Source organism: Octopus bimaculoides, chromosome 1, assembly GCF_046866305.1.
Source record: "Octopus bimaculoides isolate indiv1 chromosome 1, ASM4686630v1, whole genome shotgun sequence".
In the NCBI taxonomy this organism is placed as follows: domain Eukaryota; kingdom Metazoa; phylum Mollusca; class Cephalopoda; order Octopoda; family Octopodidae; genus Octopus; species Octopus bimaculoides.
The window spans coordinates 115,754,362-115,768,335 of NC_142928.1; the positions used below are offsets into that span (position 1 = coordinate 115,754,362).

The 13,974-nt window shown below is 37.1% G+C and overlaps 1 protein-coding gene across 14 annotated transcripts in view; it reads left to right on the forward strand.

Annotated features, from left to right (window-relative positions):
• LOC106874944 (uncharacterized) overlaps window positions 1-11,245 on the forward strand; it is a 46,175-nt gene extending 34,930 nt beyond the window's left edge. For 2 of the 14 annotated variants that reach the window (XM_014922864.3, XM_052969647.2), the window contains 5 exons: window positions 2,104-2,202; window positions 6,194-6,291; window positions 7,668-7,775; window positions 8,357-8,408; window positions 8,953-11,245. In XM_014922864.3, the coding sequence (XP_014778350.3) occupies window positions 2,129-2,202; window positions 6,194-6,291; window positions 7,668-7,775; window positions 8,357-8,408; window positions 8,953-8,965 (345 nt within the window). In that variant the 5' untranslated portion in view covers window positions 2,104-2,128 and the 3' untranslated portion in view covers window positions 8,966-11,245. Of the gene's footprint in view, window positions 1-2,103; window positions 2,203-6,193; window positions 6,292-7,663; window positions 7,776-8,356; window positions 8,409-8,952 lie in introns of all 14 variants that reach the window. The other 12 variants (XM_052969688.2, XM_089356388.1, XM_052969694.2 and 9 more) reach the window with 7 other exon arrangements.
• The last annotated feature ends 2,729 nt before the right edge of the window (window positions 11,246-13,974 follow it).

Sequence of the window (13,974 nt, forward strand, 5' to 3'; positions counted from 1 at the left end):
GGTAGCTATAGAGGGACACTTCCGAGTGGAATCTGGGTGTTACCCCATTCAGATTTACGGTTGAGAGTGGGTTTGTATTCTTGTATACAGACAACTTCAGTGATTGTCTCTGCATTGCATCAGTGGGATGTGTAGATAAGATGTTTAACTTAAGGAGTTTAACCTAAGGAGCCCTTGTGGCAGTCTACAGCATACTGATAGAAGATGGAGTTTGGTTTCATTTCAATGTAGTTATCCAGGTGTTCTTTAAACCTATCATTGATGCTCTTAGAAGTCTCACCAATGTATGACTCTGGGATAGTCGCGCAAGCTCCTTCTTGGCACTTAATCTGGTATACAGTGCTCTTCGTTTTGCATTCACATGTGGGTTAGGGTTAAGGCTATATATATATATATATATATATATATATATATATATATATATATATATATATATATATATATATATATATATACGTGTATGTATGTATGTATGTATGTATCTACAGGGTGCTGTAAATAAATTGTCGTCTAAATTACGCAAAAATGAAAATAACACTGATATCTCATTTCAAAAGGTATATTTACCAAAGTTGCATTAACATATCTTGAAATATTAAAGAGTAAATTTATATATAAACTATTTGATAAAATCGCCATTGACTTCAACCACATCCTCCAGATTCCAGATGGTCTCTTTGTTGAAGCTAGTGAGTGCTGCCATAATCCTTGCCTTCAGTTCATCTTTGGTGTTACAAGGAGTTTGTTGATCTCTAGCTCAACTGCCTCCCACACAGAATAACCAAGGGGGTTGCAGTCATGGAGTTGGGTGGCCAGATGTTAGGGTGATTTGGTCGCAGAAATTGTCTTACAGCCATGACTGGGTTCTCCTGCTTATGTGGCATGGTGCAGAGTCCTGTTATTAGACATAGGGTCTTCCAGCAGCCATCCTCCTGACCCAGGGCAGCACCACCTCCTCCAGGCACTTGATGTAGGCCTCCGTGTTGAGTATGAGGCTGTGTGGGAAGATGAATGGAGACATAACGTGATCATTCCAAACACGATGATGTTGATTGGGTGCTTGATTTTTATCACCCTCGGTATATGTTTTGGGAATACGGCAAGCCAACGGCTGTTCTGTGTGTTCACCCTGACAGAATTTTTTCTCATCTGAAGAAAACCAAAGCATAATCTGTTGGAGGGCATGTCTTAATTTGTTCAAATGCTTCGTAGCGCGGTCTTTCGTCTTGTACTTGATGGCTTGGAATAAAAATTGGCCGTTTCTCATCCCTGACAATGGACCTGATTGACTTGTCAATCATAGCCTGGATCTCACCAACTAATTCAGGACATATTTTCTTATCAGAACGATCAGAATGAGGTTTGCGAGCTGTCGTACGTTCGTAATCACCATTAAACTCATCCATCTCTTTCCGAATCCTCTCCACTGTCCTCAAATTGACGTCCAAACAATCTGAAATGTTCGTAAGAGAGCTTCTGGCGCGAATTCCAAGCAGTACAGCACGTCGTTCCCAAATTTCTGGCAGAGAGAATTGTATCATGGTGCTGTTTTTCTCTCAGAGGGTGCCCAACTGACCCTTCTATTCTGTGTAGTCGACAAAATCAAAAACAAGCAGCGCGCAAAATTAAAAGTATAACATCGCGACAGTTTACCCATCGCACCCTGTAAAAATATTTCAATGATTCATGTAACAAGAGTATTTTAAAATTTCCAGATATAAAAACAATCAGTATTATCATTTAAACATAGTAAGACAGTTGCAAGAAAAGTATTTAGCCAAAAGTAAACCATTGTACTTAGCCTTCGTCTATCTGGAGAAAGCTTTCGACAGGGTTTCCCGATTTCTCATCTGGTGGCCTCTAAAGAAGCCAGGAGTATAGGAGTGACTTGTTAGAGCCATTCCAGCCATGTACAGCGATGCTTTCAGTAAGGTGAGAGTCGGCCTTGAGTACACTGATGAATTTAGTGTACAAGCTGGAGTTTACCAGGGATCCGGTCTTAGATCACTCTTATTCATCATAGTTCTCCAGGCCATAACAGAGGAATTAAAAAATGGGTGCTAAGGGAACTACTATATGCTAATGATCTTGCTCTTATTGCAGAAGATGATGGTCTTCGTTGTAGTCCATGTTGGGTTGTTGGTGCACTCGAAGGTGGTCGAAGAGTCCATTTCGGACCATGAAGCATCTTCTACAAGTTGGGTAAGTTATTCCTTGGTGGACATCTGGTCCGAGTTGGAGTTGCGTCTCATTCCTCTTTTGCTTGTCTTCCAGTTCTTCACATTTGTTTGTCTCCAATGTAGTTATTCCTTGACAGATGATGGATTTCCAGAGTTTTCGGTCATGTGCATTTTCTTCCCAGTTGTTGAAATTGATGTTATATTTTTTCATGTTAACCTTCAACAGATGCCTGTATCTCTTCTGTCCTCCATTCTTCCCTTTTCCTTCATTCAGTTCAGAATAGATCTGTATTGGTAAACGGTCATCGGACATTTGAACAACATGCCCACTCCATCTCACTTGATTCTTGATGATGTGAGCCTCGAGAGTTGTTTCTCTGAGCTTGATTGACGGCTCTTCTGGTTGGGTTGTTTGGGGGTGTTTGGTACAGAATATGGGTCTTCTTAGAGTTGACATTGAGACCAAGGGTGCTGTATGCTCGGTTGAAGGCGTTCAGTACCTGGACCTGCTGAAGGTCTCCCCCCGAAAGAACAGCAATACAATTGTCATCTGCATATTGGAACTCAATCAGGAAGGTGGAAGATATCTTGGTTTTGGAACTGATACGGACAAAGTTGAAGTTTCCCTTATGGAAGATCTTCCTTAATCGTGTGCAGGTTTGTAGCGATGAAGATGACAAAAGTGTTGAAGCGATTACATATCCCTGCTTTACACCCGTTTTTACTTGGAAAGGGTCAGATATTCTTTGGTCGACCAGGGTAGTTGCAAACATGTCATCATAGAAGAGTCTTAGAATGTGGATGTACTTTAGAGGGTGTCTATAAGTGGAGAGAATGTTCCAGAGACACGGAACCGAACGCCTTGGTCAGATCAATGAAAGCCATGTGCAGCGGTTGATACTGTTCACGGTAGTACCAACGCAATGAATTGACGCAAGGTGAAGATTATATCAATGGTTCCCTGGTCTAAAATCTGCTTGAGCCTTCGGAAGAATTTTCGCTGCCAATGGTTTTAAGCGGTTGTTCATAATCTGAGCAAGGACCTTGCCAACAGTTGCCAAAAAGGGATTCCCCTCAAATTTTCACTTTCAGATCGTTCTCTTGTCTTCTTGTAGAGAGTCATGTGAGCTGAATCTCTGACGTCAGATGGTAGCTCTTCGTTGGTCCAAATCTTGATGAGGAGCTGGTGCAGTTGGTAATGGAGTAGGCTGTCGCCGATCTGGGAAATCTCAGCGGAGATCCCTTCCAACCCTGCAGCCTTGTTGTTCTTCAAAGTGATGATGGTTTCTTTCACTTCAGCAAGGGTTGTAACTTGCTTAAGGAATTTTCAAAGGGTTGTTGTGGGACGAAATCTAGGACGTCACTATCAAAATTGGTGTCTTGATTAAGCAGCTCTTGGAAGTGCTTTCTCCACCTCAAATTGATCTCAGCATTATTCTTGGGGATGCTTGAGCTATCTTGCTTTTCAGTGGGGCTTGACCACTGGTCCGACGATTGTCTGGGTGGCATTAAAGAAACCTCTGGTGTCATTGGCATCTGCAAGTTGTGGAATTTCCTTTGCCTTGCCTCTCCACTATTAGTTTTTCAGGTTTCGAGTGGTTTTCTGAACTTCGGCTTCGCATTCTTGATATAGCTTGCATTTTGCATTGGATCTCTAATCATTTTGGGTGTCGACGAAGGCTTTTCTTTCTACATCAAATTTTTTGAGCTGCTCATCATTTTCATCGAATCAAGCTTGATGTGTTTCTTGGTCTTGAATCCGATGGTATATTTGCAGGTGTCCACAATGACGGGTTTCCGTTGGTTACAGTGTTCCTTAATAGATAATGACAGTTTCACTTCCTGCTGAGTCTTTCATGTAGTGTTATACAGAGTTTCACTACTTTCTCGAAGTCTTGGTGTTGTTTCGGTTTGACGTTTCCTCTTGGGTCGTATCATCATTCTCATGATAGATGAAATAAGTCGATGATCTCTCCAACAAACATCGGCATCTGGGGCTGCAGTTGTTTTCATGACGTCTTGTTGGTTTCTGACTCTTACAATAACATAATTAATCAGGTGCCAATGTTTGGAACGTGGATATTACCAGGAAACTTTGTGTTTGGTTTTCTGGCAAAATAAGGTGTTAGTGATCACCAAGTCATGTTCTGCACATTTTGTCAAGAGTGTTCCGTTTGCGTTGAATTTGCCACCTCCTTCCTTCCCTATGGTGCTTTCCAGAGGTTGTGATCTCTCCCAACTCTGGCATTTAATTCTCCTAGTAAAATGATTTTATCGCTTTTGGGGATGGGCGAGACAATGTTGTTGAGTTGGGCATAGAAATTCTCCTTCACTTCATCTTCAGCGTCTACAGTTGGAGCATAAGCGCTGATGATGGTGGTACGTTAATTCTTTTGAAGGCGAATTTAAAGTCATGAGGCGTTCACTTTTCTCGGTTGATTGTTCGATGAGCTTGGGTAGTAGACTATTCTTGATGGCAAAACTCACTCTGTAGATTCTTGGTTATTCAGAAAAAGGTGTAATTAGCTTTTTCTCCTCTCACTTGACTCTCTCCAGCTCTGGGGGTCTCACTCGGAGCGACGATGTCAAAATCGAGTCGGCGAAACTTTCGAGCCACAAAAGAGGTTCCTATCTCAGGTCGATCGAAAGTTGGGTTGTCCATAATATTGCGAATGTTCTGAGTTCCAAATTTCAGAATTTTATTTCTTGAAGCTTTTTGACCGCATGGATGGTGATCCCTCTAGATGCGGTTATTCAGGCGGGATGGATTGAAGCAGACTATTTTTAGGGCACTTTTCTAGCTCCCTCCCAATTCAGGGTGAGCAGAGCTGATCCTAAATAGGACTGCTCAGTCGTGAATATAGCTGTCGAGCACCTTTCTGCTTCTACCCGAAGATGAACGACTAAATCGAATATTCACCGCTTTCGTGCTAGTTTTTGACTAGCAACTCACATGCCTGCTCCCGTCACCCGTCCCTGATCACCGAAATGAATTTGTTTAGCATGTATTTAGTGTTGCACTTCAAGAAGCATATGGTCCTTCACAAATCCATCAACTGGGTCCAATGGAATGAAGAACAAAGACGATTATAGTTAACAGATTCATTGCAGCTTTCACCCACCTTCACAGTCGTTGAGTTGGTTCAGAGACAACTTCCTCCATCTGACCCACTGTTGAGGACTTGATTCACCGGAGCCAGCCCCGCTAGCCGTCTCGTTTCGAGATTCCTGTTGAGCCTTCACGGCAACCGAAACAGTCACGGGGTACACAAAGTCCCACTGTATTTTACTTCAACAGGCTATACCCCTACTTGATCAGTGACCAAATGTCACTATGAGGAAGTGGTGTTATACTTTGACACCTTCACCCTAGAAGTCAATAGAAAACTATCCGAGTAATTGCCAGTGACTGGTTTACAGACGAAATGTCACCTCACTTCCTTTCTTTGAGTTACATTGCTACTAGAGTGAATTTTTTAAGCAGTTAGGGTCATATCATCTTCACCCAAATCCATCCAACATAAACTGTGTCAATTTCACCTGGCCCGAGGGATTTAAGAAGGTCATTTCCTCCTGACTAGACCGTAAAACGCGTGTAAAATTTCACGAAAATATTACAACACAACTCTGTTTCAGCTACTAGTAACTTGATCGATGTACAGCGTTGCTTGATATCCACTGTAATGAATTGATATTCTTAAATATGTGCTTCGTTTTCTTTATTTTCGATATTCTATTAGAGTTTTAAGACCCCATAAAAAAGAACATGCTAAAATTATGAATTAATTTCTATAACAGAAACGTATTTTATTCATGAATTACATACAAATATTTCATCAAGTCTAATAAATTATAAACATATTTCTCTAAAGCACAACTGTTGTATCTAAGACACCGTCAAAAATTTGCATTGAGCATTAGTAATAAAAGACTTTAATCCTTCAATATAAGAAGACTGAGAGAGAAAGGCCTTTTTAATAATATCACTTTTGTTTCATTTCATGTGATCGTAGCAGGAAGAAACAACTGGGTAATCCAGATTTGTCGGACTTAATAAACCAGTTCTGGAGGTTTTTTGCTGGTTCTGTGGATGGAAACAGCTTCTTTCAGGGTGCGTGTATATATGTGTCTATGTATGGGTATGTATGTGGATATGATTTTATACAGAAGTACATGTTCATCCTTCCATCCATCTATCCACCCATCCATACATACATGCATACATACATGGATAGAAGGATGAACATGTATTTGTATATAACCACACCTACAAACTTACGTACATGTGTATATATGTATGTATGTATGTATGTATGTATGTATGTATGTAGAGTGTGATTCTGTGTAAAGATAAGAGCAACCAGCTCGTAGAGACCATGAACGGCGTCTCGCTTTACGTATTCGGCGAATAGTAACGACGCAGAAACGTATTCGTACTGCGGTCCTTCCACTCATTTATGATCTAACAGAGTATTTACACCCATATTTTCTGATGAGATTCTTTCTCTTGAAGCGAACGTACAGCGTTTGTCTGTATATGTCCATATGTACTGGAACATGTGACTTTACATAATCGTTTATGTGTGTGTGCTTGTACATTTGTGTGTGTATATATATATATATATATATATATATATATATATATACAGAGAGGGGGGATAGACAGATAGATAGATATTTAGGTAGGTAGGTAGGTAGGTAGGGATGTAAGTAGGCAGATAGATAGATAGATAGATAGATAGATAGATAGATAGATAGATAGATAGATAGATAGATAGATAGATAGATAGATAGATAAACAGACAGACAGACAGACACATAGATAGGTTGATAGATATACCTGTATGTGCACATGCATGAATAAATATAGGCATATCAAAGATCACACAACAAAAATGCTTGTTTTATTTACATTATCTCTGTTCCTAGATGGTGTTTCATAGTTACAAAACGGTAACTAGGACCAGCTCCATATGAGAAGGGGAGATAATCTCAAGTATCAGGAATTCCTCAAATAAGAACAGGTTTATTTTCTGGAGACAAGAGGACTATACATAAAAGGCTAGAGCATATTTTGGCCTCAGTAATTCCCTTGGCTACTGCAGATGAGGTAGAAACTGAAGGATATTTTGCAGATATATTGATCAGGATATATGACAAAGTAGAAATTTCTCTTTCTTCTCAATAATTTTAGTATTGTAATTATTAGAATCCGTTCACTTCTAGAATATTTTTAACGAATTGCGTTCTGTCGTTATAATTATTTTAAGAATGTGTGACAAGGTAATATTTTGGAGTAATTGCAATAAGGTTGCAGACAAATACGATTTATTATTGAATTGCTAGCAGTTAGAAAAGTAATGATTGGAAGTAAACATAATTGGTATATTTATCTCCTGTTTTATATTATACGTTCCTTTTAACTATTTCACTAATATCATCATTAATAGTTTTCACTCTCTTCATCATTATTTTTGGCAAAGGTAGGAACAAGACAATTTACTCACTTCCTCCTTCCTGAGATGTATCAGTCTTTATGGATGTATAAGAAAATAAGTGCTTCGACGAACACTTTAACCCAAGGAGAGACTCCCGGTAAGAACAATTTGCACTTCAGTTTCGATTCTTGCTTGAAACTGACAAAATTTAACTATTCATGACAACATAGTTCTCTATCTTCTTATATGTTGAGCCTCCCCTTCACAGCATTGTACTTAGTCGAAAGGCCTGACCTGATTGATAGCATTCTCTTATATAATTGGGAAACTGGGAAATCAGAGACAAATTGTAGACATGTAATGAAAAATATAATTTTATATTGAAAATTAAGAACTTTTCGTACCTTTGCCCAGTTATGTTATTTCTAAAAATACCCAAACACCAAAACCCAATAATGGACAAACTGGTACGTGGCATATAGTTTACACAGTTTCAGAGTCATTGTAAGAGGATTCCATATTTTGTCTCTATTATACTATTCTGCTAGCTCTATCTTCATATCTAGTATTGGTAGAATATTTGCCAGTCCTTCTAACCATAATTACCTGCAGGTAGATTCTTTCGAAATATCTTCATGAACTGCTGATACGAAAGTTTTCTCCATTTTAATCGTCTTCCTATTTACTGACATTTATATAATACATGTTATTCATCAAAGATCTATTTTTGGTTTTCAGAATTGATGGCAACATCGATCTTAATATCAGGTAAACAGATTTCAGCCAACAGGTAAATATTATTCATGTTAGTTTACTTGAAACAACAAGTTATAATCGATATATCCCCTTGAGAACGGTATCCGGGGATACTGTATGGAAAGTTGTAGCCTATAGTGGATTTGCATGTGCTGTACCTTCTAGCATAGATTCAGTGATGTTACTACGACTGTCTGAGGACTTGCATCCCTTTGGGAAGAATTAGTTTTTCTAGAGTATTATACAGTTTTTCTGAATGTTAGACTACCGTGTGTGTAGTAACACAATATTTGAAATTCTGGAGATATTCCACCTTTGTTCCAGACCGTCAGTTATTTAATTTTTCTTTTTACGTCATCGAATAAGGTGGAAGAAGTTCGAGTTCAAATTTTTCCTGAAATTGTTTGTGTATTTCAGTTTATAAAGGGAAAGTTATTCGTAAATGTAACTTTTAAATCTTGACTGTATTTTATTCAAATCCATAAGCTGATTTTTTAAAAGAAATCTTCATTCACGTTTAATCGCTAAAATTAATTCACATTTTGCTAATTTTCTCTCACGTACTTTTTTTTATTCAGATTCCTGAAATAACCGAAGATGGCCTTTAAAATACCATTGAAAATATGCTCTTTTGTTTTTGCTCTGTTTATGGTCTACTATATCAGTTGGATTTACAACATGGACATAAAAAAATATAGAATAAATATCTTCACTCGTGACCAAATAGACAATGAAAAAAAGCTCTTAATTTTAACGACATCGTGGAAAAGTTCAATCGAAAAGCAGAAAGTTCACAAAAATACTGGGCAACTCTGGTCTCTATGGCCAGGGTTAGTGCAACCTGTTGCCTATATGGAAGATTCTGAGATATTCCGAATAAACGAAAAATACAGAGAAAACATGGAAATGTTAATACAACACGGCTGGTTCATTAAACCCATTCCAAAAGTTGCCTGTGGAAAAGTACCAGTGTTGAAATCAATGATACTTGATGTAATAAAAATTTTCAAAAACTCTGATTTTTACGGCTTTGCTAATAGTGATATTATTTTCAATCAAGGCCTTACGAAAACTCTTGAATCGGTCAATAAAACAGGAGTTAAGAACGGCCCTTTATTAATAATAGGACGAAGGACAAATGTAAATTTTACAGACGGTCGAACAATTGACAGGCTCGAAAATGTGGCTGAAGTCGCTAAATCTGGTTCTTTGATGAAAGGCATTGCATTAGACTATTTCCTAACAAATCGCCACTTTCCCTGGCATTTGTTACCAGATCTAGTTGTAGGACGTATCCATTATGATAACTGGTTAGTATATTTTGCCATTACACTAAACATTACTGTTATTGATGCCACTAATACAGTAATTGCAGTACACCAAACAACAGCGGATGGAAATGAAGCTGGAAGAAAGCATAATAATGCCTATTGTAACCAAAAAGTAATTGCGAAAATAGGGAAACCTTTCAAAACACGATGGGGTTATACAACATGCGTTCCCTTCTACACGAAATGGAATTCTGAATCAAACCAAGTTGAAATTGCGAAAAGAAATATTTGGAAACATTGCCACCCATATGGATGATATGGTTAAAATAGTTTATAATTAATATTTTAATTGTTACTCTATTCAAAGTTGCAATTGATTTTATGTACCATAAATCTTTGCCATCTGTCGTTGTGTATTCATTCGGGATAGATAAAATATGAAATTGTAAGTTTGTGAAGGTCTTTTGATCAACAATATTCCCGCCAGACGAAACATCATTGAATATAAAGAGAAAATGTAAAGTCTATTTCATTAGCTGTAAATGTAAAATTTATTTCTTCATGACTAGTACTACCCGATTATTATCCGAAGAGTTTATCGAACCCAGAAGGATGAAGCACAAGCCTGACTTTGACGGAATTGGATGCGTTAAAACCTGGCTAACATAATGTTAATTGAGGAACATAAGAATCTGTAAATGCTAAATCTATCGGATGATTTATACAAACTGTGAATCCGAGTTTATCAGTAGATTGGTTGGTGCCTTAATCGCAGAGCAATCAAATAAAAAATTAAGATTATATTGTTACATAATATTATTCAGGGTTACAATCATTAATCTAGTCTCTACTACTGTACCTAGTTTAACTCAATTTAATCTTATTTAATCTAATTCAGAGTAACCGTAAGAAACCTAATATTTCTTCAATGGGTTTTAGAGGTGGGTACTTAGCATATGATTTTTACATAGATTTATTATGCATCCTGTAGAACTTCTCCTGCTCTTTCTCTTTGTAGTTACTTTCAAATATTTTCTGTCTTAACTCATATAAATACCCCTCTTTCGTAAATTAGAGTAGTGAAAATATATAGTAGTAATTCCCTTTTCTCTATGTCCATTGGTTCGGAGAATATTTTTATGCTTTCTGACATATCAACTTCTCAGGACTGTGAATTTAGCAACTACAAAAATCAAAGAAGGTAATTTAATATGACAAATTTCTAAAATCTTCATCTACTGAATTATCTGGAGAAGTAATTCTGTCTCTTTAAAACTCTAAGACTAAGCAACCCACATAACAACATGATCTTCATTTTTGTCTAATTGCTATTTAAACATGTACACATTTATATACGCGAAAATGAAGTACAAGTTCATATATATGCAATAAACACACGCACACATAAATGTATAATTCATACATACATGCATACATACAAACGTACTATATACGTACTTGCGTACATTTGTGCATGCATACATACATATCTGTTTGCTACATCAAAAGTTGATAGATTGTTGTGAATTTCGCTCCGGGCTGTACAAATCTCAAAGTAAATTGTCAAATTTTGATATAATAAACAGTTGTGTCATCTCTCCTCAACGTATTGAATTCTATATCAGATTGTGTTCTACTGCTTAAAATGTATTTCAATACATGGGAACATTTTTATAAACAACTTTATAGGCGCAGGAGTGGCTAAGTAGCTTGTTTACCAACCACATGGTTCTGGGTTCAGTCCCACTGCTTGGCACCTTGGGCAAGTGTCTTCTACTATAGTCTCGGGCCGACCAAAGCCTTGTGAGTGGATTTGGTAGACGGAAACTGAAAGAAGCCCGTCGTATATATATATATATATATATATATATATATGTATATATATATATGTATATGTATATGTATATGTGTGTGTGTGTGTGTGTGTGTGTGTGTGTGTGTGTGTGTGTGTGTGTGTGTGTGTTTGCGTGTCTGTGCTTGTCCCTTCCCCCAACATCGCTTCACAACTGATGTTAGTGTGTTTACGACCCTGCAACTTAGCGGTTAGGCAGAAGAGACCGAAATAATAAGTAGTAGACTTACAAAGGATAAGTACTGGGGTCGAATTCCTAGACTAAAGGCGATGCTTCAGCATGGCCGCAGTCAAATGACTGAAACAAGTAAAAGACTAAAAGAGTAAACATAGAAGCACAGAGTGAGTTGGTGTTTTAGAAGAAATCTCGAACGCTGGGGAATAGCTGTGAAAACAGATTGGAGGATCGTGTAAAATACTCTTATAGCATTATAAAAGACGAAATCTCTTGTCACGGACCGTTTAGTTCAATGGTACAGAGCGCTCAGCCGAAAATTAAGAAGTACGGATTTCGATTCTCTATAGCAGTTTGCAACCCATATATTTTACATCTATAACGGTATTTTACCCTAATAGATGGATATCTACTTCATTTCTAAAATTTCTCCGCCGTTACGTTTTACAGTCACCGAATCACTCGTTCTTATACGTAAACAACAATTAATAAATATCACGATGTGTACAAAGCTTTGTCAAGCTGAAACTAATTTATTAGAGGGCACTAAGCAGCGATGATTAAAATTTAGTTATATTTAATACTTTCCTGTACACGCAAACCTGAATGACCTTCGTTGTGGATACTGTCTCAGAAAATAAATTGCCCTTATAGAAAATGTGCATGAAATTACACCTCTGAGCTGTGAATGATGTCATTGAAACTTATGGCACGTATTTGTCGTTGTCATGCTCTATCAGTCACGGATAACGAATCGGCATTTGTAAGTTTAAAGATAAGAAGGGCAGTTAGTTCTTAATAGGTTATAAACTAAAGATAGCCAAGGATATTGCATTTCTGATCAGTTTCACAGAAACATTATTATTTCTTAGATTAATATTCTAAAATCATAAATTTAGAGGAAGGTTTTGTGATAGTGCAATTTACATGCTTTTCAAAATTTTTGTGATATAAATGATGTAACTTACTGATTAAAGTTACCAAGAAGTTTAAGACATCAGGGTTATGAGGCCCAGGAAATAAGATCGAATGACGTCTATCACTTTTCCGATATCTTTAGTAGAATGTATGAACTGGGATGCCCATCCTCCAGGGCAACACCTTCTCCATTCTGTTCGTTGGAATCATGAGGCGGACTGACAAGTCTTTTTATGTAAAGAAATTATCTATTACCCTGTTTATAACAATCATTACTGGGATCGTTACAATCAGAAATGGAAAATGAAGTGGAATAATGTAAATAACTGTCAAAATCTATATAAAGTTTTTACTTCATTGACAAGGGATTGATTTTGACCAAGATAATATGATTTTTTTTTAACCGTAATGTATAATAGCGTCTGATATATCAAACTAAACAGCAAATACAAATGCAAAAATAAAAGTGTAACAGAAATTAAAAATAAGTAGAAATATAATAATGAATAAAGAAAATAAATAGAAATGCTCGGAAATCGAATAAAAGGAGTTGAGAGAAAATGACATATGGTTTGTATATTTTGAAGATATTGGAATTTTTCATCATTGTGTATCGAAGGCTGGAAGTTACAGAAATTAACACATACATTTACTCCTGTCTTTGCAGACTGATTACTATTTCTACTTGAATAAATATATCCGCCATCTTTCATCATAAATAGGAGATAAAAGCAAAACATTTTGCTCTCTTGGTATTTATTTTGCTTTTAGATCTATAGGTATTATTTAGTTTATTGGACATTCTTTTAAAAAGAAGTTGTTCTCATGTAAAGATTGTGTCCATGTGTACATGCATGTATGCGTATGTATGTATCACCACCTGTGTATCATACACAGTTGTAAGGTATGATACTGTGATTTTTGTCTGAGAGAATATTTCTTCATAGACATATTGTCTTTAAAATACAACTTCTATATCGGAGCGAGACGGACGTCATCGCAGAGGTAATTCATAAGAGTAACAGATGCGCTTTCCCCGACTTGGGGTTTGCCACTGCCGTGTCCCTATTTGTCACATGCTCACACGGAGATTGCGCTTCGATATATTTCGAAATAGGGAATAATATATTCACTGGTATTGCGGAAAGCTTGCCGTATTGTAAAAAATTCGATGAACGCGATTGAAACAGTATTAAATTAAAATCACCATTTGTGTATCATATTAAACGTGTATAACCGCCGAAAAGCATGATGGCGTGGTTTTTGTCTGAGATAGAAATCTTTTCATAGACATGTATTAAACGTACAATATATATCGGAGTCGAACATTTTCACAACAGTTATCAATAGATGTGATTATTTTAGAAGTTGGATTCACTAATTA